We start from the raw sequence: 16,245 nt of genomic DNA, 5'->3' as shown, positions 1-16,245 counted from the left end.
GCAACAAAATCGAACAAAATGCAGCCAACATTCTCTCACCTTTACCTGCTCTATAGGGCTTCGTCTGGTTCACTGGCATGTGTGCGACTGGGACGTGGTACATGGCAGTCTGCTACAAAAAAGAACAAAGAATTAAAAAAAACCACACGCATGCTATAGCAAACTCTAAATATACAAGTGAGAAATCGGCCTTATAACCTGAAAACCAAAATTAACGCAGACGTCCCATTACAGTTGAGGCTGAAGGCTTACCAAAACGTGAAAGACATCTTCAAAGATTACACTTTATTTTTTTTTGGGCAGTGGGGTTCATTCGTTTATGAAACAGTTAAAATAACTAAAAGCAAACAAAACATTGTACACAAATAAATTACAAAATTAAATAATTACACTCTCTCGGGGACTACCCCACAAATCACTACGTCAGTCGTAAAGCCAAAAACGGTAAGCGAGAGTGGCAGCCAAGTCAACTGGCCCCCTGAAACCCAGTCCTGAATGACCTTCATTCAGGGCTGCCACTTACTAATGTGAAGCCAGGATGCCCCATAATTCCTTGCTACTGACAGCTCTAATGGTGTTCAATTGAGAAGAGAAGCTCTAGAGGCCTAAGAGTGATGGGGAGTCAGTGGATTTCCAACAGGTTATTAAAACATACTTAGCAGAAAGGGAGACGAGGCGAAGAAGATTCAGTGAAAGGGAAGAAAGATCCAGCACAGCACAAGAAACTGATGAGGCAAGATTAACAGCCAAAACCAAAGAGAAAAAATAGGAACGTTTTGGACGGGACAGTGGATTATTGTGACTAATTGTAAAGCGCAATCTTAAAAAAAAATCCCTCTTCTCATAACAAGTGTTTAGGACCTGCTGCTAGCAGTGGTGGGCAGTGTCGGTCCTGGAGGGCCGCAGTGGCTGCAGGTTTTCATTCCGACCCAAATGCTTAATTAAAAGCCAATCCTTGCCAGTCTCAGACCTTATTTCATTTTATGGCTTGTCAGTCTGAAATGAAGATGCGAGTTCCAAAATCTGCTAATTACACCTTTTGGTAAAATTTAGCAAACAACGTGATTGTGACTTTTCATGCAGTTGGTCATGCGCCGAAAATATGTTTGAGCTTCAAAACCTGCTAATTGCAACAGTGTAGCACTATAGTTTTAGGGATTTAGTTTCAAAATCTGCTTACGGACCCAGATTTTCCTATTTATCTCCAAAATGTATCTTTTGTACTTAGCTGATTTTGGAACTGAGCTCTTCAAATGTTAGGCTCTTATATCGTAGATTTTTTTTTCCTTTCCAAAGCATATCACCCAAATGATTTGAAGCCTAAAGGGTGTCATTTTCAGTCTGTCCCATTCTTCTCTTAAGTGCTTTATTAAATCAAACAGTGCACGATGAATCCACACAGGTGTAAATGGAAACCAGTTGGATGGAGCCATTCAAAACGGTGAACGCAGCTTTTTATTTAAAGACTGTAATAAAAGTGCCGCAAACCAGCACCAGACAAATTCCGCAAGAAAATAACTACAAACTTTAAAATATTTATGGAGGAACAGAAGAAAGAAGCTTTGGAATTTCACTATACCTTCCAGATGAGAGAGCGAGAGAGAAAGAAAGGAGGAAAGAAATTAAATTTGAGTGTTTTAGCTGCGACAGAGATGGATGTTGGATTTGCTTGGTGTACGGCCTGCTGCAATATCCAAACTTTTATAAATTGTGCCACAGTGTTCCATTTGAGCATTTCCCTGAATGAATGGCAACAAAAAAAGGTGCTGTGTTTACAAGATACTAATAACTACTGACAACATCTGCAATGTGCAAATGACACGACTGCATCATATGGTCAACTTTTTGAGGTAAACCAATTTATGAAAATGTTTGTTAGCCAAGTTGTTTCCAACGATTAATGTCATTTATTAAGGATGAAATGCTTGCAGTATTTACTCACGCCCCCAAAAAAGTATTAATGCAGAACTCTAAAATGTTACAGAAGTGAGGAGGCTCACGTCATCGTCCTCGTCCTCCTCCACTTACACATACATATATCATATACAGGACAGGCTTACCTGCACTCCTGGGCTAACCGGAAGGGGGTACATCTGCGGAAAGCACACCGTCTGGCTGTACACAGTGGGATGCTGCTGCACTACAATGGATGGACTTTGCTGACTTTGAGGACGTGGAGGAGTAGGCGTAGATGCAGGTTTAGGCTGAAACAGGGAAATAAATACATGTGCTGCCGTTAACATTTAGACAGCACTTCACTTCTGTGTTAAGAACCCACGATGTACCAGAAATAGAAGGTTGCTCCTTAAAAATGTTAGGGGAAAATAAATAAATGAGTAAGGCAAATAATCTGGCTTTTTCACACCAGTCACAAAGACATTTCCAGGATGGTACAGTCCAGCAACAAGATGTTCATAAATGAGACCCACACACTAGTAAGCTGAACAACAACAAAAACAAAAGTTGGGGGCACCAGCCATAGAGTCAGCATTTTGCATCCTCCGTTCATCCATTATAACAGAGGTCAGGCTACAAAGCAAATTCCAGCATCACTTAACCCACCCTAAGACAGAAAGGCTGACGCCAAACTGTGTTTCAGGTGCCAGTTCTATTTTAATTTGTAAAGCAAGGATGAAGGAGGCCTGTTCTGAATCTTTTATCGTGATCACAAAGTAAAAGGATTGGGAGTGTAACAACTCTGAGGCAGGCACAAAGAAGACTGCCCAAGAAGATGGGCATTTTAAGGGTAATTAAAAGCTCTGGGGTGATGTCACACCAGAAGTCTGACCAATGGCCAGGAACTTATTAAATCTGGTATATGTAGAAGAGTATTGCAAATTTCAGCTAGCTAGAAGAATAGAGGTTAAGGTCAAGGGAGCTGAGGAAAAGCACTTGAAGCTGTTCAGAAGAGAGCAATTAGCTGCATCCCAGGACTTAAGGAGACAACGTCCTTGTCCGACAGGCTGAGAGAATTACAGCCGTCTAATACAACGCAGAGGAGGCTGTGTGGGGATCTAATCCAGACCTTCAAATGTCTCAGTCTTACACTGACAAAGTAGATCCAGCAGACATATTTCAATTAAATGGTGATTGACTAAGGCCAGGGTCACCAGTGGAAGTGCATTTAGGACTGGAGCCAGAGATGTGGGAATGTGTTTGTTTGTTTCTGTCCTCCTGGCCATCAGACCTTACTTTATTCTTTGTTATTTAGTATTGCCTTATCTTATTTTCATATTTCTGCTTTTTATAAACTTTTCTTTCCGCATCTTGTAAAGCACATTGAGCTACATCATTTGTATGAAAACGTGGAAAAGACATACATGTTGTTGTCATTCTGTACGTGTGTTGTATTTATTAACAAATAACTGCCAAACAGAGCAAAATATTAACACTAGGACTGCAGATTAATAGTCATTAACGAATGCAATTAACAGTTTAAAAATTTCTGTATTTAAATGTAATTCCCAGGTGCGTTAATTTATTCCGCTTAATATGATCAGTTGTCACACATTATTCATAAAGCAGTGCCAAATGAATACAAGATTATTAATAGTAGCCGTGGGACACAACTACAAAGGAACTCCTGCCCATCTTGACCAGTTAAACATGCTCACCCCATAATATTCTCCAGTCTACCTGAACTGCATAGGCTTCTCCTTACCTTCCACGAAATTCTCCCAACGCTTTTATAATCTTGTCCCGCTATCAGGTGATAAGAGAACCTAGTCGCCCATTCTCCAGCATCGAGTACACAAGCGAGCTAACCTCTCACCTGCTTGCGAGACAGGAGCGGCATATGCACATACCAATATTTCCTTCACAAAAGCTGCCAAAGCGCACTTTCCCATCTTGCTGCCTACAATCTATCGCTAGCAGCAAGTGAAGGGGCCAAATGGCAGATGACGCATTTAAGCAGAGATGGCCTCAACGCTGTCTACACACTCCAAAACCTCTATTGCTGACATCGTCCTGCACCCCTTCACGTGAACCTGAAAGGATCCATTTATGTCCCAGAATTCACTGATCTTATTTTTTAAAAAGCAGAAAACTTATAGGGCATACTTAAATTATATTCAGCTACACTAAAAAAAGAAACCTTTACTCCTGCACAGAAAAAACTGGTGAGGACGCCTATAAAACTAACTTTACTCTCAAAGACGTTGCCTGCTGGGTTTGTAACATCATGCATTTGTCTGTTCCGGTGACAGCCAGTGATCAAGATTAAAGCACATGAATAGCGCCAAGTGAAAGGAGTTGAACTAAAGTTGTAGGAATGCATTTAGTCCTACAAATGCAGAAGGGTACATTTCAGTTCAGTTCAGGGCAGCTGCAATGGGTGTGAATTATCATCCTGACCTGGCACAGAGTCGTAATGAATACAGTGGAACCTTGGTTTGAGAGTAACTTGGTTTACGAATGTTTTGGAAGACGAGCTAAAATTTTGAATAAATTTTGACTTGATAAACGAGCAACGTCTTGCAATACGAGTAGTATGTATACACTTTGTCTGCTGAGCATCATGTGATCACAAATGAGCGTATGGTTCTTCTCTCTCTCTCGCTGCGAGATTGCGGGCAATCGTCTTCTATTCTCCGTCCGAGTCGGCGTACCTCACTCATATAGTCAACATCCATATGAGCGTATACTGTTTACCATAGCATTGTGACTGTGTGTTTGTGCGCGCACGTGCATGTGCTGTGAGAGGCCCCGTCTTGCACCACCAGCTTTATTCAGCGTGAAACAGCAACAGCGCAGTTATTTATTGGAGCGGGATCTGTGGCTCTCCTATACACAGACACAGCAGTTAGGCAGGGTCGTGGCCAAGTAGTACTGTGCCCTGCGCATTTATAATGTTCCTTGTTCCTGGTATCACCCATCGACGGCAGGCGCTTATAGCATGTCTGCGATCTTTTCGGATTCACTTTTACAGCGAACTGCTACAGCGCTGGGAGACTGCGATTGCTTTGGGACGCTCTTCCGCGTGTCGTCCCGTTGGGTGGAATCCCACAAGAGTTTAGGAACTCACTCATACCAGCCAGCCAGCCATGACTCTTTTCAAAGGTAAAGTGCAGGTTAATTTGTTTTATGTATTTTTACTTTATATTTTGTATTAATCATTTTTATATGAATAGTTTTGGGTTGTGGAACGAATCATCTGAGTTTCCATTATTTCTTATGGGGAAATTTGCTTTGGACTGCGAGGACGTTTCCTAACGAATTATGCTTGCAAACCGAGGTTCCACTGTATTCTTATTTTCTCTTTGTTTAAAGAAATACATTTACCCCGATTACAAGTGTAACAGGGCGGCGCAGTGGTGGCACTGCTGCCTTGCAGTAATGGGATGATGGTTCGCGCCCCAGGTCCTCCCTGTGTGGAGTTTGCATGGATTTCCTCAAACTGTCCAAAGACATGCAGGTTAGGTGGAATGGCGTTTCCTAAATTGGTCCTAGTGTATGGGCTTGTCCTGCAATAGAGTGGTGCCCTGCCCAGGGCTTTTTTTCAAGCCTTGCACCCTATGCTACCTGGGATAGGCTCCAGCAGCTCCCCCACGACCCTGTTCAGGATTAAGCAGGTTGGAAAACGACTGACTGACAAGTCTCACACAGACAGCAATGGGGATTTTCTTCTTTTTACCTTCTTCTGTCACAGCTCCTCGACATGTTTAGATTCCGGAAGATTCCGTCTTGCCTGAAGAAGGGGCCCGAGTTGCCTCGAAAGCTTGCATATTGTAATCTTTCAAGTTAGCCAATAAAATGTGTCATTTTGCTTGACTTCTCACTACATCCATAATGGCTAACATTGTATAACACCCTAGTACCATATTCCACAACAAAGCTATAATGCACAGCAGCAATACTCACTTGTGTACAAAATGTCCTAGGGTTAAATTCCTTAGCATTTGGATTCAAAGTGGATTTCCTGACCTGTCTGAAAGCAGAAAACACAAATAAAAAGAGCAACAGGTGTCGATTTATCCCCCCCCCCCCCCCCCCTCCAATATGCCCACCTGTCACATTTAATAAAGTGATCTTGTCGGCTGTTCTGTGCAGTGTATTAATGAAAAATAAGAGACTTACTCTGGGGTGGTGTCTGCTTTTTCCTCCTTGTCATCTTTGTCATGTTTGCTGCCCGGGCCAGAGGTCTGGACCCCCTGAGAGGTAACATCTGGTCCCTTTCGCTGCTCTAAAGTGCAAAGTGTTGACGGAGGAGTGCTGGGGCTACTGGGCTTACTACTGCTGCTACTGCTGCTGCCGCCGCTGCTTCCCCCTGTAGTGTTGCTGGCAGAGTTGTCCTCAATCAGCAGCTCCTTACTAAGTGACTCGGACTTCTCTGACTGCGAGTCTTTCAACTTTTCAGGAGGGTCTCGAGGTTTGCTGATCATCTGGTCAAACACAGGGTCAGGAGTGGAACTTGGTTGTAACTAAAACAGAAACACACTTGTACGTGTATATATAAATTAAACCTGCAAGGCCGCAGAGTATATAAATGAATTAAAAAAAAAAAAAACAAGAAAAGCAAATAAAGGGAATGTAATGTTGGTGCTGCTTGTACGAGGAGGAGTCAAGCTAAAGTTAAAAAATGGAGCGAACCTTCACAAAACTAATCATGTCATATCTCAATGCAGTCTCCACCCTTCTCAATGCACTGGCGCCACTTGACTGGCAGTGCCCAGATTCCAGTTCCAGTAGAATAGAAGGTTTTCTCTTGTCCTCGCCACCACTCGTGCACCGCTTTCTTCACATCGTCATCTGTCTTGAATCAACGACCACCCAGATGTTTTTTTTAGTGGTCCAAAAAAAGGGGGAAATCACTTGTGCCAAATCGGGAGAATAAGGAGGATGTGGCAATAGGCGGAGTGGTGGCTCTGAGGCTAGAGATCGGCACTGGCAATCTGAAGGTTGCCGGTTCGAATCCCGTAAATGCCAATAGGGACTCTGCTCTGTTGGGCCCTTAACCTGCAATTGCTGAGCGCTTTGAGTAGAAGAAAAGCACTATATAAATGGAAAAGGATCACAGTAATCCCTCGCTGTATCGCGCTTCGACTTTCCCAGCTTCACTCTATCGCGGATTTTATATGTAAGCATATCTAAATATATAATGTGGATTTTTCGCTTGCTTTGTGGGTTTCTGCGGACAGTGGGTCTTTTTACTTCTGGTACATGCTTCCTCAGTTGGTTTGCCCAGTTGATTTCATACAAGGGACGCTATTGGGAGATGACTGAGAAGCTACCCAATCAGAGCACGCAGTTAAGTTCCTGTGTGCTGATTGGCTCAGCGACGGAGTGCCGAATTTGATTCCGCTGCTTTAACCAGGAAGTCTCATCTCGCTCATTCAGCTTCAACGTGTTTCGCTGTGTAAAGAGTTAACTTTTGTGCTCTTTTTTGTTTATCTTTGTGCATAGTCAAGCCCTTCGTTATGGCTCCAAAACGACCTGCTCCTGCTTCAGGGGCCGTGCCCAAGCGCAAACAAAAGATGCTAACGACTGCCGAAAAAGTACAAGTTTTGGATATGCTGAAAGCAGGGAACAGCTACACCGCTGTAGGACACCATTACGGCATCAATGAGTCCACAATTCTTTTTATTTAAAAAGGAGGAAAAGCATATAAGATCTACGGCCGCAATGTCCTTTAACCAGGGCGCAAAACGAGTTGAAAGTGGATGTAATAAGGCGGTAGTCCGGATGGAATCTGCTTTAGGGATTTGGATTGAAGACTGCCGGAAGAACAACAACGGCGGTGCTACACAATCGCCTGAAGAGGCTCCTTTAGAAAAGCTGTAACGCTCTCCTTTGTTGTGCAGTAAAATTAAACTCAACGTTATCGGACAAGTCATCGTGTCATTGTTGGTGAGTAACCATAATTAATTTTCTACATACAGTACTTATTACATAGTTTAATGTCACTGTATACAATTTTTCTTGCATTGTACATATTTATTGCTGGTGGCCTGTCTGTCGTAATGGCTGTAACATATGTGATATCGGAGACGCTCGATATCTTTAAAATAATATTTAGGTTTTACAGTATATAAAGTGTGTTTACATACATACATAATTTCAACGAATCTTACCTAATATCTAAGAGAATACAAAGGGTTTATGCTGTATAATTGTGCGGGAAATGCTTATAATAGTGTGGGAGAGTTTATAAGGGCTTAAAATATATACAAATAACCATATGACCATATGGTTTTTACTTCTCGGATTTTCACCTTTCGAGGGGGGTTCTGGAACACAACCCCCGCGATCGAGGAGTGATTACTGTATTATTATTATACCTCAAATTTCATTTTCTCCAGACAAGCCTTGGTGTTCTTAGCAGTGTGTGTGTGTGTCAATGTCTTGCAGCCCACAAAAGGACACCTTGAGACAGCAGTCCCCGCCGCTTCACAGTGGTCTCCAGCAAGTCACAGGAACTTGCACTTTGTGACTGTAGTACCCCTCAGCATGGAGTGTTTGACAATAACTCAGGTTCACGAGTGGTGGAGAGGATGAGATAAAACCTTGAGAAGGGTGGAGACTCCATTGAGAAATGACCTGATCAGTTCTGTGAAGGTTCATCCCATTTTCTAATTTTAGCTCGACTCCCCCTTGTACTACAAGCCTGGTAAGCTCCCCTAAATGTAAGCATGCTGTCTATCCATTCATTTTCCACCCTTTTAATTTACTTTTGGGTCACAGAAGAGTTAGACCATCATGGCAATACTGGGCACAAGAAATAAAAACAATCTCACAGTGCTCAGTATGGGTGATGGGGCACATACGGTGTGTAGTGGCATTTCATAGGGTCGCCTAACTCAACTGCATTTGTTCTAGTTTTGTAGTTACTTGCAAAATTAATGCAATACTTTAAATAAAAGGTAGACAAAATAAATTTCCTTCATTCTTTCATAAAAAACAAGTTATACCTCTTAAGCATTTTATGTAAACTGTATGTTAAAATACACATTGGGCACAGTTTTGTCATTTCTTCATGATATAAACTATACATCATTAATCCAGCAAGCTGGCCAGTAGAACAGCTTAAAACCGTCAAATGACTTAACATGTCGTATTCTGGCTGGACATCAACCAACAAACAAACCGGCCAGGGATTTCACAGAAGACTTACAAACCAATACTTACTCGAAAATCGACGCTGAATTTCTTTAAGTTATCAATTTGTTTTCTGTGGTCCGGGGCCATGCAGGGAACAGCTAGGGAAGAAATATCAATTACAGCACCTTCCAAATAACCACTTCACCAAATGGTAACGGACATGTATGTAATATTACGTCTCAACTCAAGATAATCATTTCTTCACATTGTACCACATGCTTCTGTCTGAAGTGATGAAATGTGACTTGGATGCTACTGGTTTTCAGAGAAACAGGAATTTCATACCATGCTGCATATTCTAATTCAAAGCTAACTCTAAAGAAGTAATGTTACAACCCTAAACTCAGAATTATACTTCCTTCTAAAAACAAAACAATATCAGACAGAAAACTGGGAAAAACATAAACTGTTTAGCCATGATCAAGAATAATTGCTCCGTGGCATTAAGGCTTGGTTTTTAGGACAAGGTTGATTAAGCAGATTGAACTCACAAAGAACTGGGAAAAGATGAAGAGGAAGAAGACAAATTAAGATTAAGTTTAATAAATTTAAAAGGAACCTTACCCTTAGTAACAGGTTTTGAGAAGTTTGGCGAGGCCTCATTTGTCTTGAGATTGTCTCTGCCTGAAGTGGGCGAATTTTGCCGTGGTTCTTGAAGCCTGGATTCTTTGGCTTGAAAACGTTTAAAAACAATCAGGCAAGAATGAATGACTACGTAAGATTCGAAGTATTGAACAAATACAAGATATCTGACATACGTGTGACAAAGTAAAACAGACAAAGTTATCAAGACATATAAGCTGAACTACTTCTTAAATTGTAGCTAATCAAAATGCGAAGATAATTACGTAATGACATAAAGACATTTATTTTAAATATATATGTGACCTAATCACACACAATACCAATATACTGTACTTTAGTCAACCTTGCTGTAAATTAAGCTCAAAAACTTTTCTATATTAGACTGTTTTTTTCAATAAAGATATCCGAGTTGTAGGTGGTGTTAACATTTTTTTTTTATTTAATGTCACAAGTATAGACACCTTGTGAAAATGACAGTTTAGAATAAAACGAGTTTCGCATAAAACCTTTTCCATTTGAAACCGAATTTGAACTGATAGCAATCATCTCTAACAACTGTTACTGCCACCTCAAAAACAAAAAAAAAAAAGGTTTCTACCAAACAACAACTTCATAAAAGCAAAATAGTGTGTATGCCAACAGACACGGTGCAGCTTCCCTGAGCACAGGTGGAGTGTAGTGCAGTGCAGGGAGCTAACTAATGCTGTTTGTTAAGGCTGCTTCTGTGATCCCTGCTATCAGTAAACTGCACTTTTCTGCTTCCTAAAATAAGCATGTTTGATTTATTCTATGAAAGGAAGGCATAAGAAAACTACAAGACTGAAGAAAACCCCCAACCTGCCCAGGTCACTTCTGCATAGTTGTATTTACACATACGTGAAGAAGTGTCACCTTCATTTAACTCTTGTACATTATAACTGACCAATACAACTTCATTTATTTTTAATCAATTATTTTCTGCATTTCACAGATCGCACAAAACTTAAGTGTACTAAATACGTTACATTTTAATTCTGTGAGTTTTAAAGATTCTCACTCTATTTAATATTTTCAGAAATCCGTGCCAATCACATACCTTTGCCCTACTAAACATTTATATAATGCCACTTCATCAACACTAGGTGTCAAACTTAGCAGTTCAGTCAGTTCTGATTCGGCATGTGGAATACTGTATGTGTTGACCATAGTAGTAATCAACATGCCTTTCTGCTTATGTAAGTATTACTTCCTATTTGTTATTTTTAAACAGTCACTTTGGTTAATACTTTTATGCAATGCTTGCATTTTATCAAGAAATGGACAAAACCAGCATACTAAAGCACCTCTGAATTGCCTGCTCGTCAATTAATACAACGAAGTACAGCAAGCAAGAAAATATCAAACAAAATGAGACTACGTCAAATCAGTGTGTACCGAAAGACCACTAGAGCGCACACCGTGCTCAATTCAGAAGGAACTCAAGTTTCTGTATTCACAGTGAATCAAAGTGAAGGACTGCACACAAACAGACTAAGTTCAGAGGTCAGGCATTTATGGTCTACAAGTTCAAGCTGATGACAGTCCTATAAATTGATCACAACATACATCAGCAAGGTTAATGCTTTGAACTTAATTGATGCTTACAGTTTAGAGCATAGACTGTGATCCCAAGATACAAATCTGCTTAATATTCCAAGGGTAAAAAAAACAAAGAAGATAAAGTCTAGTTAGCTTTTGTTCCTCAAAACGATTAACTTGGTTTACGAGTGTTTTGCAAGACAGGCTAAAATTTGTAATTAATTTTGACTTGATAAACGAGCGAGGTCTTGCAATACGAGTAGTATGTATACGCTTTGTCTGCGGAGTGTCATGTGATCACAACTGAGCTGATGGTTCTCCCTCTCTCGCTGTGGGATTGTGGGTAATTGTCTCCTATTCTCCGTCTGAGTCGGCGTGCCTCACTCATATAGTCAACATCCGTACGAGCGTATACTGTTTACCACAGCTTTGTGACTGTGTGTGTTGTGATGTGCGAGTCCCCGTCTTGCACCCCAAAACACGAAGCGGAGTCTCAGTACTTTAGCAACACCAGCTTTATTCAGCGTGAAACAGTAACAATGCGGTTATTTATTGTAGCAAGATCTGCCACTCTCCTATACACAGTCAGGCAGGGCCGTGGCCAAGTAGTACTGTGCCCTGCACATTTATAATGTTCCTTGTATTACTCATCGACAGCAGGCGTTTATAGCATGTCCGTGATCTTTTTGGATTCGCTTTTACGACGAACTGCTACAGCGCTGAGAAACTGCGATTGCTTTGGGACGCTCGTCCCTGTGTCGTCCCGTTGGGTGGAATCCCACAAGAGTTTAGCAACTCACTCACACCAGCCGTGATTTTTTTCAAAGGTCAAGTGCAGGTTAATTTGTTTTATGTATTTTTACTTTATATTTTGTATTAATCATTTTTATATGAATAGTTTTGGGTTGTGGAATGAATCATCTGAGTTTCCATTATTTCTTATGGGGAAATTCACTTTGATATACGAGTGCTTTGGACTGTGAGCACGTTTCCGGAACGAATTATGCTCGCAAACCGAGGCTCCACTGTGTGTGTATATATGCAGTTGAAGTGAAGACTTTCACCTTTAATTCAGTGGGGTGAACAAAACGATTGCATAAAAATGTGAGGCAACTAAAGCATTTTTTTAACACAATCCCTTCAATTCAGGGGCTCAAAAGTAATTGGACAAATTATATAACTGGAAATCAAATGTTCATTTCTAATACTTGGTTGAAAACCCTTTGCTGGCAATGACAGCCTGAAGTCTTGAACTCATTCATATATTTTATATATATATATATATATATAAATATATATATATATATATATTAATATATATATATATATATATATATATAAATATATATATATATATATATATATATATAATATATAAATATATATATATAAATATATATATATAAATATATATATATAAATATATATATATATATATATATATATATAAATATATATATATATATATATATATATATAATATATATATATATATTAATATATATATATATATATATATATATATATATATATATATATATATATATATATATATATATATATATATATATATAAGAAAGGCCCTTTGATTTCTTTTTTGCTAAACTCAAGGCTGAAGTTCCTTATTTGAACAAAACACGTCTACTACACAATAAAACGCTAAAGTCTTTGTGTACAGTCCCACGGATCAATCTGATTGGTCAGCTTGGCTTTGATGATGCAATGAAAGAGGAGATCCAAGATGGAGTAAAGATGCATGAAGCACACAGAGAGTCGCCAAAGACTGCAAGTATAAAACTGAACAGGAGGTGAGAAAGGTGCCTAGAAAATAATGACAGAGACTTTATGGCAACACGCTCAAGAAAGGTAGCGCAAGTGAAGAGAAGTTCACAGACATGCACACACAGATACCAAGGAACAGTGTTAAAAAATATTTGTTAGAATAATTAACAAATATTTTAGATATTACCCGACTTCGACAAGTACCACAACTAGGTTGTTATAAAGCTGTTGCTGAACTTGCTTCTCATTGCGTTTTCACAATACTTTTAATTAGTGCAAGCAATTATTTCGAATTGGCAAAACTTTAGCCCTCACAATTTCTTTTGCTTTCAGTGTCCTTGGTTGCATTCGGTCTGCCTCGAGGTGTAACTATCAACAACAGTGTTTATTATTAGAATTTTGTATTCAAATGAAAATGTTGTTTTCTGCAGACTGACCTGGGAAAGTTAGAATCTAAATACCATACGAATTAAACGCAGCAACTCACCTTCTACTGATGGCGTAATCGTTCTGTTTAGAGCAGGGCTGGTGGTCGTGGGTGAAGCTGATGAAACAGGCATGGCTACAGGCTCAGCAGGGATGGTACCCACTTGAGGAGAGGGTAGCGAGGAACCACTAGAAGCACTTCCAACACTGTTCTGTCGAGGAGACTTAGGCCTGTGTGCTTTGGGAGATAACCGGGAACTTGAACCTAAGAGTCGAACATCATTTTTATTTTATTTTAACGCTTGTCAATAAAACTGGCAGAGCTTTAGAATAACTCGTTTATACTGTAGGCTTTGATTGACTGAACCTACTTAAACCAAATCACATACAAGATATAATAAAATCTAACATCAGGATAACTATAGAAAGAAAACTGGATTTGCCCACTGGCATGTTAATCAAAAAGTTAGTTACTAAATATAATAAATAATACATTTAAATAATAAATAAATGATTCTGCACTTCTGGGGTATATCAGTCACAAACATGAGACAGAGGGGATGAGTGGAGTCAGGTGGAGAACTTAGAGAATTGTCTGCAGCCTAACATCAGTAAAACTAAGGAACTGCTGACTGACTTTCTCCACAACAAAGAGCCTCCATGTGTGTTACTATCCAGGGAGTGGATGGAGAAGTGGTCCACTCCTACTAGTATTTTCGGGGTGCACACCAATGACACATTGCACTAGTGTCAGAACACAGGGAAACTTTATAAGAAAGGGCTGAGCTGGCTGTTCTTCCTTAGGAGTCTGTGCTTCTTAAATGTGGGAAGTGGCATCCTTCATATCTTCTATTACTCTGTGATTGCCAGCGTGGTGTGCTGGGCTGGTAACATCAATTCATGAGGCGCCCACCAAATCAACAAGCTGATTAGAAGGGCAGGCTCAGTTATGGGGTGCACTCTGCACACCTTGGAGGTATAAGAAGAGGAGAGGCGGTGTGCCATTATGAACAATGATGCACATCCTCTCTGTGACACGGAGACAGGGTGCCTTCAGCCAGCCAATTATCCCAGCAGTCAAGAAGTGGGACTGGGGCTCCATTATACCAACAGCAATATGCCTGTATAGCACCTCACTGGGACTGTCAAGTCAGAAGTTTTTCTTGTTCCACCCCCACCCCCCTCTTCCTTTACAGTCATCCTGTTGTGTTCAGACCATAATGCATCTGTGTTTATATATCGATCTGTTTATAAGATTATAAATCAAAATTCAAATTTCACCCTATCTATTAATAAATGAAGGCAACTACTTACTTCCGCTGACCACAGATGACCACGTCCCACCTGAAGGGCTGGTTCGAGCGGCAGGTGCTGCCGACATTTCTGCAGTTGCTGTGTGAGACATAAACTCAACACTAGAAGACACACCACTCCGTCCTGTTGAGACCCTGTGGCCCCTGGGGGTTCGCTGCGTTTTAGGAGACATTCTGGGAGGACCTAACAAAATCATAAAAAATAAAGAAATAATTGCTTTTCAATAATGTTTAGTTAGGCAACTGTTAAAAAATATTTTCTATTACGCTTTGAGTAGCACATAGGTGAGAAAAACAAGTACCCCAGAATTCACCATCCGCAAAAAAATAAAGTTTTACATCCGTTTATCTGCAGCTCAAATTAATAACTACAAAAATGATTTTTTTTATTATAAATAAATTCAGATGGTCACATTTCACATAAACTACAGGAAAAACAAATTCAAATGACATTTGGCAAGTAAACTGCACAAAGCTAAATATTGAATTGAAACAACAACAGAAACATAAATTAGCACACCACTGGAAATTTTAAAGGTCACTCTTTGAGCAATGCCTTAAGACCGACAGTTCAGCTCATCACCAATTTCAGATCTCAGGCGTCAGTTGGCCTCGAGTCCCATTTGGTCCCGATGCTGCAGGCTGGCATCACTTAAAGCCGATGCACAAGGTCAGCCACTTTACGTGGGCTTACTACGCAATCTAATGTAGGAGACATGCGACTGTCTTATTAAAGTGGTCATTTAACGTTCCAGGTTCCTTTAATCAAATATTGAGGAAATCATTTGAAAGCATACTTGATATCTGACACTTGTTTCTCTGATGCTCCCCAACCACACTCTTCTAAAAACCAATGAAAAACATTAAGGGGCAACAAGAAACGCAATCACATCATCTGTATCAAGATACAGCAACTCTTAACATTTCGGACTACAATGGTTATCATTGTGCACATCTCACCACCAACAGGCCTTATGCACAAACTCTCAAAATATCCCAGACCCAATATTCGACTATTGCTAATAAAAAGTCAATGAAGATGTGTACTGTACCGTACTGCATCTCGGAAAATTGGATTTATACTTATCTGAGACTGCAATTGTTTTTTTTTTATTACTTTCTCTTATACAAAGTACAGGGAAAGTATTGTAATTGTCCAAGAATTAGACCTCCAAATTTTGATGAATCTCAACGTTTTAGACCTCCTTGAGTCCAAATTACTTTCTAATAGATAGATAGATAGATAGATAGATACTAGGGAAAATATTGTAATCGTCCAAAAATTCAATTTTTATGAACCTCCCCGAGTGACAATACCGTTTTTGGAATTATATCTCTCTCTGTGTGTGTGTGTGTGTGTGTGTGTATAATCACAGTAACTTCAGTACGCTTTCACTTAGGTCAACCAAAGTTTGCATCCAAGTGTTAGGTACAAAACGTAGATTTCTATCAACCTTTGCGCTATACCCGCTAACTGGAAGTG

The 16,245-nt window shown here is 40.0% G+C and overlaps 1 protein-coding gene across 4 annotated transcripts in view; it reads right to left on the bottom strand.

Annotated features, from left to right (window-relative positions):
* The window catches only part of atxn2 (ataxin 2), a 99,179-nt gene that overhangs the window by 14,687 nt on the left and 68,247 nt on the right, over positions 1 to 16,245 (bottom strand). For 2 of the 4 annotated variants that reach the window (XR_003718969.2, XM_028825276.2), the window contains 8 exons: positions 14,764 to 14,946; positions 13,511 to 13,714; positions 9,664 to 9,771; positions 9,127 to 9,197; positions 6,079 to 6,422; positions 5,863 to 5,929; positions 2,061 to 2,204; positions 40 to 112 (listed from right to left, as the gene is read on the bottom strand). Coding sequence is in view for 1 of the 4 variants with exons in the window: in XM_028825276.2 (XP_028681109.1) it covers positions 40 to 112; positions 2,061 to 2,204; positions 5,863 to 5,929; positions 6,079 to 6,422; positions 9,127 to 9,197; positions 9,664 to 9,771; positions 13,511 to 13,714; positions 14,764 to 14,946 (1,194 nt within the window). In the remaining 3 variants the exon portion in view is untranslated. The remainder of the gene's footprint in view (positions 1 to 39; positions 113 to 2,060; positions 2,205 to 5,862; positions 5,930 to 6,078; positions 6,423 to 9,126; positions 9,198 to 9,663; positions 9,772 to 13,510; positions 13,715 to 14,763; positions 14,947 to 16,245) is intronic. The other 2 variants (XR_003718971.2, XR_003718972.2) reach the window with 2 other exon arrangements.

The sequence above is a fragment of the Erpetoichthys calabaricus genome, chromosome 18, assembly GCF_900747795.2.
Source record: "Erpetoichthys calabaricus chromosome 18, fErpCal1.3, whole genome shotgun sequence".
Taxonomy (NCBI): Eukaryota; Metazoa; Chordata; class Cladistia; order Polypteriformes; family Polypteridae; genus Erpetoichthys; species Erpetoichthys calabaricus.
This window is presented reverse-complemented; position numbering and strand designations above follow the sequence as displayed.